The sequence below is a fragment of the Mobula hypostoma genome, chromosome 8 (assembly GCF_963921235.1).
Source record: "Mobula hypostoma chromosome 8, sMobHyp1.1, whole genome shotgun sequence".
NCBI lineage: Eukaryota > Metazoa > Chordata > Chondrichthyes > Myliobatiformes > Myliobatidae > Mobula > Mobula hypostoma.
The window spans coordinates 128,014,337-128,029,120 of NC_086104.1; the positions used below are offsets into that span (position 1 = coordinate 128,014,337).

At 43.5% G+C, this 14,784-nt stretch overlaps 1 protein-coding gene across 2 annotated transcripts in view; it reads right to left on the minus strand.

Annotated features, from left to right (window-relative positions):
• The window catches only part of LOC134350923 (FHF complex subunit HOOK interacting protein 2A-like), a 70,150-nt gene that overhangs the window by 22,327 nt on the left and 33,039 nt on the right, over window positions 1-14,784 (minus strand). For both annotated transcript variants that reach the window (XM_063056766.1, XM_063056765.1), the window contains 5 exons: window positions 13,205-13,401; window positions 10,334-10,451; window positions 9,213-9,289; window positions 5,152-5,344; window positions 4,251-4,414 (listed from right to left, as the gene is read on the minus strand). In XM_063056766.1, the coding sequence (XP_062912836.1) occupies window positions 4,251-4,414; window positions 5,152-5,344; window positions 9,213-9,289; window positions 10,334-10,451; window positions 13,205-13,401 (749 nt within the window). The remainder of the gene's footprint in view (window positions 1-4,250; window positions 4,415-5,151; window positions 5,345-9,212; window positions 9,290-10,333; window positions 10,452-13,204; window positions 13,402-14,784) is intronic.

Here is a 14,784-nt window from a genome sequence, read left to right on the forward strand (position 1 = left end):
TAGCTCTCTGTCGTTCTAAGCTCCATGTACCTATCCAGAAGTCTCTTAAAAGACCATGTGATATGTGCATGCCTTGCTTAAAGTAAGCACAAAGTTCGACTCACATTTTGGACTCCCATGTCTTCCTATGAATTAGTTTAATGTTTTGAAGTTACAAAACATTACACCATTCTTCCTCCCCACCCAAATACATCCTCAGTCCTCCAACCCCAGAACAGGCAGTCTTCAGCCTCCAGATTCCCGGACTTGTACTTGCAAACATTGGGGCTCCACCTCCCCAGTGGATTTCCCAAAGACTGGAAGACTCAGGCTGCCTGAGGATTCCTCTTGAGGTGTTCAAAGAGATTCTTTTTTGTAAAAATTTAATAACAAATATCAATGGAGAATCAACCTATGATGAGCTAAGAAATTCCTCCTCATTTCTGTTCCAAAGGGATGCCCTGTTGTCCTAGACTCCCCCACTATAGGAAACGTCCTCTCCACGTCCACTGTATCTAGGCCTTGCAATATTCAATAGATTTCTTAGCCAGAGGGTGGTGAGTCTGTGAAATTCATTGCCACAGAGGGCTGTGGAAGTCAAGTGATTGGGTATATTTAAGGAAAGGTTGATAGGTTCTTGATTAATCAGGGCATCAAAGGTTGCAGGAAGAAGGCAGGAGAAAGGGTTGAGAAAGATAATAAATCAGCCATAATGGAATTGCAGAGTATACTTGATGGGCCGAATGGCTTAATTCTGCACCTATGTCTTGTGTTCTTATGATCACTGGCCACAGGAGCAGTGCCATGGGATTCAAGGATGGCAATTGTTCTTCCTTTGTTCAAGAAAAGTAATAGGGATGGATCCTGGGACTTACAGACCAGAAAGTCTTACATTAGTGGTGGGCAGATTCTTAGAGGTAGGATTTAAGAGCATAGGCTGATTAGGGATAGTCACCATGGCTCTGGGAGGGGCAGATCATGCCTCACAAATCTGACTGAATTCTTTGAGGAAGTAACCAAACAGATCATTGAGGGCAGAGCAATGGATGTCATGCACATGGACCTCAGTAAAACATTTGACAAGGTTCATTCAGAAAGTGAGGCAATACAAGATCCAAGGAAACATCGCTGTGTGGATTCAAAATTGGCAGAGAATGGTAGAAGATTGAGGTATTCTGCCTGGAGACCAATGACCAATTGTGTTCTGCAGGGATCTATTCTAGGATCATCCAGAGTCACCCTGCCCGTGAATTTTATGAATAACTTGGATGAGGAGCTGGAAGGGTGTGTTACTAAGTTTGCAGATAACACAGAGGTTGGTGGCATTGTGGATTGCATAGGTTGCCACAGATTACAACAGGACACTGCAGACCTGGGCTGAGAGGTGGCAGATGGTGTTCAACCTGGAAAATTGTAAAATGATTTACTTTGGAAGGTCAAATGAAGGTAGAATACAAAGTTATTGGCATGATTCTTAACAGTGTGGAGGTAAAGAGGATCTTGGGGTTCATGTCCATAGATCCCTCAAATTTGCAGTGCCAAGCTGATAATGTTGTTAAGAAGATGTATGGTGTGTTGGCCTTCATCTGTCGGGGGACTGAGTTCAAGAGCTCTGAGGTAATATTCCAGCTCTCTAAAACTCTGGTTATTTGGAACATTATATTTAGTTCTGGTCACCTCATTACAGAAAGAAAGTGGAAGCTTTAAAGTAGGTGCAGAAGAGATTTACCAGGATGTTTCCTGGAATAGATAGCATGTCTTCTGAGGATAGGATGAGTGAGCCACTGCTGTTTTCTTTGGAGGGATGGAGACTGAGAAAGTGTACGAGACGATAAGAGGCATAGATAGAGTGGACAGCTGGACACTTTATCTCAGGGCAGAATTGGCTAATCCAAGGCAGCATAACCGTCAAGTGTTGGGTGGAAAGTATAGGGGGTAATATCAGAGGCAGGTTTTTTTTTACAGTTTGGTAGGTGCGTGAAATGCAATGCCAGGATTGAAGTGAGAGGCAGATACACCAGGGCCATTTCAGAGACTCTTTCATACAGGTGAAAGAAAAATGAGGGTTACAAGGGAAGGAAGAGTTAGATTGATCTTGTTGTAGGTTAAAGGATGGGTAGAACTTTGTGGGCCAGAAGGCCTGTACTGAGCTATTCTGTTCAATGTTCTAGTAGGTATCCCACTCTTTTTACCAGTATCAGAGGAGTTAATTACTGTCTGTCGGACATGTGGTTTTAGCTTTATTTTCTCTCTCAACTAATATAGCTGCCCTGCTGTACATGTCCTCCAGCCCTGCTGTTCACTACATTAAATCTAGGCAAAGAAGCATAATCTGCCTCAAACTGCCAGATTTACTTATTTGAGCTCCACGCTATTAGAGATATTCCTATGGTTTTACTCATCCCTCCTCCAACCTTTCTCTGCCACTGAAACCAGACTGTTTCCCAGTGTTTTATTATTATAACAGTAATGGTTTGTTGAACAGTTTGGCCTCCAATAATAACTCATTGACTATCAGAAACAGAGAAATACCAGATCTCCGTTGGACACAATCCAAAATGGATCTGGTATGAAGACACGTTTTAAAATGCTACATAAAATAAAAAGGAAATTAATTTTTCTGTTAATTTTCATCTCCTACCATCATCGTGTTTTGATAGATCTTATCCACAAATGAAGGAAATTATCTAAGACACCTCCATCCCCTTTCCCCATCTCTGAAGACAAATTGCCCACCATCATCATTTATAAACCTACTGATTCCCATGGCTATCCCATCTATACCTCTTCCCACCCCATTTCCTATAAAAAAAATCCTCTTTTCTCAGCTCCTTCGTCCCCACCACATCTGTTCCCAGGATGAGGCTTTACTCTCCAGGACATAAGAGAGGTCCTCTTTATTGAAACAGGGTTCCCCTTCTTCCACCGTTGATGCTGCTTTCATTTGCATCTCCTCTGTTTTCTAGAAATCTACTCTCACCCCATCTACCTGCCACCTTAAAAAGGATATAGTTCCTTTTGCCTCACCTACCACTGCGTGAGCCTCCGCATTCAACACATTATTCTCCACAACTTCCGCCTTTCAACAGGATCCTACCACTAAACACATCTTTACCTCCCCCCAACTCTCCACTTTCTGCAGGGATCACTCCCTCCATGAGTCCCTTGTCCATACATCCCTCCTGACTAATCTCCCTCCTGGCACAAAACCACACAAGTGATCGAAATGCTACACTTGCCCATTTACCTCCTCCCTTAGCTACATTTGGGGTCGGGGGGGGGGGGCTCTAACCAATCCTTTCAGGTGAGGCAACACTTCACCTGCGAATTTGTTGGAGTCATCTATTGTATCCAGTGCTCCCAATGCGGCCTCCTTGACAGTGGTGAAATCCAATGTAATTTGGAGGACTGCTTTGTTGAGCACCTTCACTCCATTGGCCAAAAGCAGAACTTCCCAGTAGCCACCCATTTTAGTTCCTATCCCCATTCCCGTTCTGACGTGTGAGCCCATGACCTCCTCTTTTGCCACGATGAGGTCAATTTCAGGGCGGAGGAGCAAGACCTCATATTCCATCTGGGTAGCCTCCAACCTGATGGCATGAACATAGATTTCTCCTTCAGATTAAAAAAAATCTCCCTCCCCCATTATCTCCTCTTTCATTCCCCACTCTGGCCTCTTAACTCTCCTCCTCACCTGCCTATCACCTTCCCCTGGTGCCCCTCCATTTTCCCCTTTCTTCCATGGTCCCCTCTCCTCTCTTGTCAGATTCCTCCTGCTTCAGCCGTTTACCTTTCCCACCCACCTGGCTTCACCTATCAACTTCTAGCCAGTCCTTCTTCCCCTCCCCACTTTTTTATTCTGGCTTCTTCCCCCTACTTTCCAGTCTTGAAGAAGCATCTTGGCTCTAAACGTGAGCTGTTTATTCATTTCCATAAATGCTGAGTTCCTCCAACAATTTGCGTGTGTTACTCTGGAGATACTCTTGTGTTTAAATATTCTAAGAGTAACTCTTCTCAAATCTTGGCTAAGTTTCATACAAAGCAGTAAAATGAGACAAAATAGAAGCAGAGGAGCCAGCAGTCTCTTGGTAAACTTGCTAAAGGTTGTAACACCTGCATATGTCTATGAGGCTAACTGCATAATGCTTTATCAGAGGCCCAAGAAGACATCATACTCTTAAATGGACATTCAGGTTTTACAAGAAAAATTAAATCACAGCTAAGCCTTCACACCTCTATTGGAATTACTGACAATTTCTTTAATTCCTTACTCTGGCTCATCCACATGTTCGCTGTCTGCGGTCCCCTCCTCATGTCCAGTGTTGTGCATGATGTATCTACGGTCACAGAAGTTCCGGAGTACCAGATTATAAATGATATGTTCATGTGATTTCTGCAGGAGCTCTTCGAAGAATCTGAGAGTGGCCATACTGATCTACAAGAATGCAGAAGTACACATACATCTCAAGGCAGCAAAGGTGAGCTTTGCAGTATTAACATGATAACAGTTGAAGTTCTTGTCAGTGTCAACCTAGATTACAAACTCACACTCCAAGGTGGGACTCAAACACACATCCATTTAACCCCCAGGGAAGAGTGCTGTCAAACTATCGCAAACTAGAGGATTAGAACCTTATATTCCATCTGGATAGTCTCCAATCTAACAGTGTGAACACTGAATTTTCCACTTTATGTTTCCTGCTCCCTCTCTGTCCCGTTTCTCTCTCTTCCAGATCCATCCAGTCCTTCCCACATCCCTCCCAGCCCCACAATCTCTCCTCCCCATCCACACCACACTTCCTCCCCACCTTACTCGTTTGTTTTCGTGCTCCACCTTCCCTTCCAATCAAATCCTATTAGCTTTTTCCCTTGTCACACACACCAATCACCCCCCAGCCTCTGTCACTACTTCCTTGCCTGGATTCACCTCTAGCCTGCCAGTTCGTGCCCCACTCCTTCCCCCTCACCTCGGAACATCTCCACCCTACTCCTTCAGCCCAGATGAAAAGTCTCACTCTAAAACATCAGCTGTTCATTTGCCTCCACAGATACCGCCTGCCCGCCTGGTTCCTGCAGCAGCTCGTTCAATGTACCCAATGTGCTGCTGTCAGACATCGCTGCACGGCCACAGTGCTCTGAACTGTGACCTCACCATGCTGAACTGAAACTCACCTCATCCGACAAGTGGTTGCAACGCTTAATTAGCTGGGAACGCAGCGGGTGACAGCCTGAATCCACCGGAACCTCCGGTTGTCTTTCATTCCCCAACAGAAAATGGACCAGTTCATCCAGTAACTGAGGAGAGGTGACGTGTGCGAGGATTCCCATTAGCAGTGCAGTGGAGGAGAGGATTCCGATCTCAGACCTGGACACAGTAAAGATGGGTGACATTCAATCATAAGCATAGAAACATGAAAAATAGGAGGGGGTGTAGACCACTTGGTCCTTCAAACCCGATCATCCAGATGCAATCTCCTATTCAATCTTTCTGGCCCGAGAACAATATCTCCTTCCTCAATATATTTAATGATAATGATTTAGCTTTCTGTGGTAGAGAACTTCACAAGTTCACCATGCTCCTATTCATAAATTTGTAGTTTTACAGCATGGAAACAGGCCCTATGGCCAACCTGTCAATGCTCACCACCATGCCTTCCTCAGCTGGTCCCTTTGCCTGCCTTTGGCACACATCCCTCAAAACCTTCCTATCCACGAGTACATGACTCCTTCACAGGTGAAGTGGCACCTCACCTGGAAGGACTGTTTGGGGCCCTGAATGGTAGGTAATGAGGGAAGTGGTGTAGGGGCAGGTGTGGCACTTGCTCCACTTGCAATGAGAAGTATCAGGAGGGAGATCAGTGGGGAGAATTGAATGGACAAGGGAGTTGCTAGGGAACGATCTCTGCAGAAAACGGAAAGTGCAGGGGAGGGTAAGATGTGCTTGGTGGTGGGATCCCGTTAGAGATGGCGGAAATTACAGAGAATTATGTGCTGAATGCGGAGGTTGGTGGGTGGCGGGAGGATGGGGTGAGGGCAGACGTGCACGAAATGGAAGAGATGCAAGCCATTTCAATTCTACTTTCCATTCCCATTCTGACATGTCAGTCCACAGCCTCCCATTCCCATGAAATATGAAAGTAAACTAGCTGACAATATCAGAGGGTACCAAAAGCTTTTTCAAATATATAAAGAGTAAGAGAGGCGAAAGCAGGTATTGGACCACCGGGAAAATGACGCTGTAGTAGTTGGGGACAAGGAAATGGCGGATGAATTGAGTAAATATTTTGCTTCAGTCTTCACCATGGAAGACACTAGCAAAATGCCGGAAGTTTGAGTGTGCTGCAGTTGTTACTTCTGTGGAGATGGTGCTTGGGAAACCTTATGGTAGAAAGGTCATCTGGACCAGATGGTGTACACTCCAGGGTTCTGAAAAAGGTAGCTGATAAGTTTGTGGAGGCATTAGTAATGATCTTTCAAGAATCACTAGATTCTGGAATGGCTCTAGAAGACTGGAAAATTGCAAATGTTACTGCACTCTTCAAGAAGGGAGGAAGGCAGAAGAAAGGAAATTATAGGCCAATCAGTGGTTGGGAAGATGTTGAAATTGATTGTTAAGTAAGCAGTTTTGGGATACTTGGAGACACATGATAAAATAGGCCAAAGTTAGCATGGTTTCCTTAAGGGAAGATCTTGTCTGACAAATCTCTTGGAATTCTTTGTGGAAAAAGCAAGCAGGATAGACAATGGAGAATCGGTGGATGTTACGTACTTGGATTTTCAGAAGGCCTTTGACAAGGTGCCGCACATGAGGCTGTTTAACAAGTTAAGAGCTCATGGTATTACAGCAAAGATATACCATGGATAAAGCAGTGGCTGATTGGCAGGAGGCAAAGAGTGAGAATAAAGGGAGCCTTTTCTGAATGGATGCTGATGACGAGTGGTGTTCCACAGGGTGTCGGTGCTGGGGCCGCTTTTTATGTTGTATGTCGATGGTTTGGATGACAGAATTGATGGCGTTGTGGCCAAGTTTGCAAACAATATGAAGATAGGTGGAGGGGCAGGTAGTGTTAAGGGAGCAGAGAGGCTGCAGAAAGACTTGATCAGATTAGGAGAATGGACAAAGAACTGGCCAGTGGAATATGGTGTCAGGAAGTGTATGATCATGTATTTTGGTAGAAGGAATTAAAGCATAGACTATTTTCAAAAATCCAAGCTGCCAAGAGACTTGGGAGTCCTCATGCAGGATTCCCTAAAGGTTACCTTGCTGGTTGACTCAGTAGTAAGGAAGGCACATGCAATGTTAGTATTAATTTCGAGAGGACTAGAGTGTAAAAGCAAGGATGTAATGCTGAGCCTTTATAAGGCACTGGTGAGGTCTCACTTGGGGTATTGAGAGCAGTTTTGGGCCCCTTATTTAAGAAAGGACGTGCTGACTTTGGAGGGAGTCAGAAGAAGTTCATGAGAATGAAAGGCTTATCATATGAGGAACGAATGATGGCTCTGGGTCTTTATTTGCTGGATTTTAGAAGAATGCTTCTGAGCTGTACTGTTCCATGATTCTACAAATGAGTAAGGGATTAGTTTAATTGGACATTTAATTACTAATTAAATTAGTCCTGCTGAAGGATTATGGCCTGAAACATTTTTCCCATAACATTCGATCCCTTACTAATCAAAAACCTATCAAATTCTGCTTTAAATACACCCAATGACTTGAACGCCACAGCTATCTGGCAATTAATTCCACAGATTTACCACCTTCTGGCTAAAGAAATTCCTCCTCATCTTTGTTCTAAGGGATGTGCTTGTATTGTAAGGCTGTGTCCTCTGGTCCTCCACTACTCCACCACTGGAAACATCTTCTTCACGTCACTCTGTCTAGGCCTTTCAATATTCAATAGGTTTCAATTGGATCCCCCTCGTTCTTCTAAACTCTAGCACGTTCAGGCCCAGAACCTGTAAAAGTTAAAGGTTACAGGACAGAGTGTGTTTCTAGGCCAAGGCTGATCCAAGGATGGAGCACAACACACCCAACACCGGACTGGATGGCTCATTTGTCAACTTGATGTCACATAGCAAGGAGAAAGGCCATTCATCCTATCACATCCATTCTACCCATTGGACACCCATCTGTATTAATCCAGCATTGGCCCAGAGCCTTTTATGCCTTCTGTAACCTGGTCATTCAAGTGCTCGCCTAGACACTGCTTAAATGATGTCAGTGATTCTATCAGTGACTGAGAAATGGGACTAGCTTGAAAATGTATCTTGGCTAGCATGAATAATGACGAGCCAAAAGGCATTGTTCTGTGCTATACAACTCTATGACTCTGCTTCACCACTGGCTGGGTGAAAAATGGTTCCCCTCATATTTCCCCTTACCCTACATCTGTCTCCTCTAGTCATATCTATCTCTCATTTAGTCATATGGGAAACAGTATCCTGAAGCTTACCCCCCATCTATAACCTTCACAAGTTTACACAGCTCAATCATGTTCCATATTAACCTCCTCAGCAATTAGTCTCTCAGACCCAGACTCTCCATTCTTGCTCATTACTAAAACACCCCACCATCACAGGCAGCAAACTGGTGAATCCTCTCTGCACCCTCTCCAGCGCAACCACGTCCCACCTGTCGTGTGATGACCAGAACCTCAGGCACTACTCCAGATGTGATCTGACCAATGTTTTAAAAATGTAGACCATTGCCTCCCTACTCTTGTTCTCAATGCTCTGACTAATGAAAGCCTTCTTAGCCATGTTATCTACCCACATGGTCACCTTCAAGGATTTTTGGACTTGCACACCAAACTCTCCCTATTCCTCAGTACCCCCTAGATCCCCACCATTCATGGGGTCTGTCCAAACTATAACAGCACTCAGAAAGTGTATCACCTCATACTTCAGGAGTAAACTCCATCTCTCATTTCTTAGTCAATTTCACCCATAATTTAATATCACGCTGATGGACCATACTCCATACTGTCTCCAACTCCACTGACCTTTGTGTCATCTAAGAACTTTCTCATGATGCTTCCCACATACACATCCAAATCATTCATGTGTATTACAAAGAGCAAAGTTCTCAGCACCGATCCCTAAGGAACACCACTAGTCACAGGAATCCAGTCTACAAAACACCCCTGTATCTTTGAATTCCACCTTATGGGAGGTTAACATGGGATTGAGATCATGCTTTTCATCACACATCAACAAAGGAAAAGTTGGCTTACACCTGCAGCAGTTGTGGTTCCAGGACTTCGGAGAAGAAGCGTTTCCTGATCTCATGGGCTACAGCAGCAGCTGTTAACTGCGTAGAGAAACAAAGTGTAAATATCACCTGGCCGGACACTGAGAGCCGCAGAACAAACAGCAACACAAGTCACTGCTGTGAACTTGTGAATTTCACCAGACTCCTGGCCAGTATTCGGTGAGAGATTTGAGCTCACTGCACACATTCAGTGAGGCATCAGGGGTCACACTGTTAATCACCAAACTGGAACGCAAGTTTATTCCAAAAGTAAGGCCAGTATAAAGTTGTACCCTCTGAGAAGTCTCTGGATCTCACTACCACAGGTAACAATTTCAGCAGGGCCTCGATATAGAATTGACAGACCCACACAATACATGGTAAGAAAGCTACCTCTCTGAGGTCACATATCGAACAGTTTCGTTCCAAACTCCAGCAAGAGTCTAGTGTCTTTAAATTCTCAATTTTATCTTGCGTTTGCAATTCGTTTGGAAGGGATGAGTCTGGAATATTGGCCAAGGCTTTTCAGAAATTTGACACAAACTCAGGCAGCTGTGTCCTGATCTGGAACTAAAATCTTGCAACAATATTCTAGCAGTGACTTACAGCTACGTACTTTGCGGTGATACTGTAAGGCTGGATGGGAAGAGTTCCTCTTGGCTGGTAATACAGGTTTATTACACCATGTAATGTATTCGTTATGATAATATCAATCAACATTGGGGTGGTAAGTTTCCAATGCATCACCTTCTTGTCTTCCATTATCACACCTACCACAGATGCAAATTCACTCTCAAATCCTTTAAATTGCTGCATACAAGAGATAAGCGAAGAAGGAAAGTCTGCTCAAGTAGAGGGGCTACCTCATTACCATCACTTCTACCATCTATCTATCAGTTTCCCTTCGGCTGCTGAGTGAGATAAATCAGTTTTTTTATATAGAACAGCACGTGGTCCCTGCTCAGCTCCCCCACAGCAACAGGAATAATAATGAAAACTGTGGAATAGCATTTGCAAAGCTTCAGCCAACCATCTCAGAACCCTGTAGAAACCTATTCACTCCCACATCAACTATTACAGGTGTATAGAATGACAACTTCCTACCTTATGGGCTTCCCTCACCAGCTGATCACAATAGTCCAGCCACGCGAAGAAAGCAACCATCGCCTCTTTTCCTGGAAATGATTCTGCATCCTCGCCTTTAGAGGTAATATCTTGTGACCTTGATCATGAATATAGAGCAGAGTATCAGTCAGTATTCAATAGCATTAGGCTTGTACATTCAATATTTGGAAATCTGTTCTCAATGCATTAATTTCTCCAGATCTGAGGGATCTTGGGATCCACGTCCATAGATTCCTCAAAGCTGTCACGCAAGTTGAGAGGGTAAAGAAGGCATATGGTGTGTTGGATTTCATTCCCCTGGGGACTGAGTTCAAGAGTCGTGAGGCAATGTTACAGCTCTAGAAAACACTGGTTAGACCACACTTAAGAGTACTGAGTTCTATTCTGGTCACATCCAGGAGTGATGTGGAAGTTTCAGAGATGTAGAGGAAATTTATCAGGATGCTGTCTGGATTAGGGAGCATGTCGTATGAGGGTAGGTTGAGCAAGCCAGGGGTTTTCTCTTTGGAGCGAAGGAAGATGAGAGTCGACTTGATAGAGGTGTAAAAGATAATAAGAAACATAAATTGAGTGGGTTGGCAGACTTTTTCCCAGGGCAGAAATGGCTAATACAAGCACTTTAATTTGAAGATGATTAGAGGGAAGTTTAAGGGGAGTATCAGAGGTAAGTTTTGTACATGGAGAGTGGTGGGTGCATTGAATGGCAGGGATGGTGCTAGAGGCAGATACATTACAGACATTTAAGAAGCTAAGCACATGCATGACAGAAAATGGAGGGCTATGTCGGAGGGAAGGGTTAGGCTGATCTTAGAGTAGGTCAAAAGGTTGGCACATTTTGGGCTAAAAAAGCCTGACCTGTGCTGTAGTGTTCTTTGTTCTAAGTTCTGTGATGCTGTAAAACAATTATCCTGACAAATCACACTCCACATTGACAGTATTAATTTGTTCAACATTTCTCCTGTGTAATAATTTGCATCAGTCTTGTACTAGCCTGTTCCTGCTGCAGTAACACCCTTGGGAACTGTTGCCTTTTGGATCATATTTTGTAATCTTTCCATCATTGATCCAATCTTCTCATCATTTGAGGGATCTTTCTAACAATCATGTTTGCAAGTCTTTTCAGCAGAGTATCCTTGCTACTCTCGCTCTGTTTTTTAAAATCATCTTTGAGGATTAACTCATTCTTTTTTGTAATATTTCCTCAGTAGTGATCTCTACTAATATATATTGGACTTACTTTATATTTTTAGTTTAGAGATACAGCACGGTTTCAGGCCGTTCCAGCCCAACAAGTCCTTGCTGTCCATTACACCCATGTTAAGCAGAAAGTTGGCAGAAGATTTAAGATTCAAAGATTCAAAGTGCATATAATATCAAAGAGATTTGTTTGCTTATAAGCAGCCACAAAGCAAGAAACTCGAAAGAACCCAATTTAAAAATAACATAAAGACCAACACCTGATGCGCAGAGAAAGGTAAAAAAAAAACACAAATCATGCAAACAGTAGAAACAAGCAACAACATTCTGAATCAAAACAAGTCCTCAGATCTGAACCCCGCAGCAGCCTGGAGTAAGCCCAAAGCCTCAGTATCAGTCCATCATATTAGCGGACACATCTGGGGCAGTCTTCATAGACTCAGAGCCACAGAGAGAGGGGTGAACATCGCGGCAGAGCGAGCGCTCTCCTTCCAGTCTATTTAATTCTGACAACTGTAAGTGATGGATTTTGGGAAATCAAATAGGGGGGGTTGACAAATGTAGCAAATGAAGGGCAATAAGAAATATTGATAGAGAGATCTAGTTCAAGTCAACATTTTTCTCAGTGACATCATAGGTGGGTAGGGTGATGAAGAAGACATGCAGCACTTTTGTATTCACAGGTCATGATACAGCTTTATTTGGCAACTTTACAAATACTGATTAGCCTGCCTGTGGCGTACTGCTTGAACACAAACTATAGAACGGATATGGTTGCATTGGTCAGAATGCAGGAGACTCACAAGGATGTTGTCTGGATTGGATGAATTTAGTTATGGAGAGATATTGGATAGGTGAGGCTTGTTTACCCAGGAAGCTAAGGCTGACTGAAGTATGTAAAATTATGAGAGGCATAGAAGGGGTAGACAGTCACAATCTTTTTTCCACATTGAGGGCACTAAAAGTGAAAGGGCATGGATTAAAGATGAAAGGAAGGAGCTTTAATGGGGATCAGAAGGTAGTTGATGCCTGGAACGTGCTGGCAGCAGGAGGTGGTGGAATCAGATATAATTGTTATGTTTAAGAGGCATTTAGACAGGGGGCAAGGAATAAAGGGTCTGTAGCAAGTCAGCTAGGTGGGCAAAAGAGTCAGGATGGAGATGATGGACCAAAAGGCCTATTTCTGTGTTGCACCACTCTATTATATGTTATTTAAAGAGCCATGCAGCATAGAACCAGGCTTTCTGTTCCAACAGGTTTGAAATGGGTGACTTCTTTTTCTGAGATAGTGGCCCTTCTATATGAGAGGGTGTGTCTAGCTATCCTCTCAAAGTCCATCTGGATCACCCATACTGTGTCCATTTATTATCTTAATTTAATATTTACTAATTAATGCAATGATATTACATTATTTCAGATACTTGTGCTGATATATTGTTAAGTGCTTAAGCTGTTATTCAAATTCTGGAATGCAAGCAGAGTTTTTATATTAAAACTCAATGGGACTGCCTTCTTATATTGATGAACTTGCACTTGGTAAAACATTCTGCTGTAATGAATTCATTGTGTGAGCACCGGAAAAATTGTAATGATCTGATACATAATAAATGTTCCTTCATTTTCCATTTTATGAACTCAAATAAGTTTATGTACCGCCAGTTAACTCTTTCCAGCGACTCAATTTGTCCTGGGTCAATGGATTCTGGTATTAGCTTGTAAAGATCAGACAGTCTGTTAGCCAGCATGCTACATAACGCTGTGCCTTCAACCACGTATCTTGCTGCCACTTCGTCTGGTAACGTGACCAACAAGAGCAAGCTTTCACAGGCCTTCAATGCATATCGTTTTTCCTAGAAAGAGAGAAAGTTGAGTCTACTGTCATATACACCAGGGAGCAATGAAATTCCTTGTCTAAATGAATCATGCCAGTACCTAAGAAAATGCCTTAATGACTACCACCCCGAGGATCTGACATCCACCAGCGTAAATGGCTTCGAGAGGCTAGCCATTAATTCCACCCTTGCAGACACCCTTGACCCACTGCAATTCGCCTACTGCCAAACCAGGGCTACAGCAGATGCCGTCTCCCTGGCGCTACACTCATCTCTGAAGCACCTTGACAGTAAAGGTTAAGATTGATCAGTTTTATTTATCACATGTACATCAAAACATGTACTGAAATACATCATTTGCCTCAAGGCAAATCAGTGAGGATCGTGATGGGATGCCTGCAAGTGTCACCACGCTTCCAGCACCCACGTAGCATACCCACAACTCACCAGCCCTAACGGTACAACTTTGGAACGTGGGAGGAAACTAGAGCACCCGAAGGAAACCCAGTCGGTCACAGGGAGAATGTACAAATCCTTACAGAAAGTGGGAGAAAGTAAACCCAAATCTTACAGCTGTCACTGTAAGGCTTTGTGCTAACCACTATGCTACCATGCCACCCCGACACCTACATCAGTCTATCGTTTACTGACTAACGCTTGGCCTTCAATATTGTAACACCAAACAAATTCACAGACCTGGGGCTCAACACTTCCCTTTGCAACTGGATCCTTGACTTCCTGACTAACAGACCACCAACAGTAAGGACAGGTGACAACAGCAGTGCTGCAATTATTCTCTACACTGGTTACATCCTCAATAGCTTGTCCTGGTTCAAACACATTGACAATACAACCAATGAAACAAATTATCACTGCTATTTCCACAAGAAACTAAAGATCTTTAGCAGTCCCCTTTAACCCTCATTTTCTTTTAATCAATGCACCATAGAAAGCATCCTATCCAGATGCACTACGGCTTGGAATAGCAACAGCTCTGCTTGTAACCTTAGGAAACCACAGAGTGTTATGGACACAGCTCAGTATATCACTGAAATCAGCCTCCCCTTCATGGACTTGGTCTATACTTCTTGTTGCCTAGGAAAGCAGCCAGTCCACCCACTCTAGACATACTTTCTTCTCTCCTCCTCCTACCAGGCAGAAGATACAAAAGCCTGAAAGCACGTGCCACTAGCCTCAAGGATAGCTTCTATCCTGCTGAACAGTCCCCTGACATGATAAAAGGTACTCTTGATTTCATAATCTACTTTATGACTTTGCATCTTGTTATCTAACTGCATTGCACTCTGTATGAACGGTATGCCAGACAAAATGTTTCACTGTACCTCAGTACATATGATAAGCAAATTTATCAGCTTAGATGAGTGAAAAAGGCAATTTGTG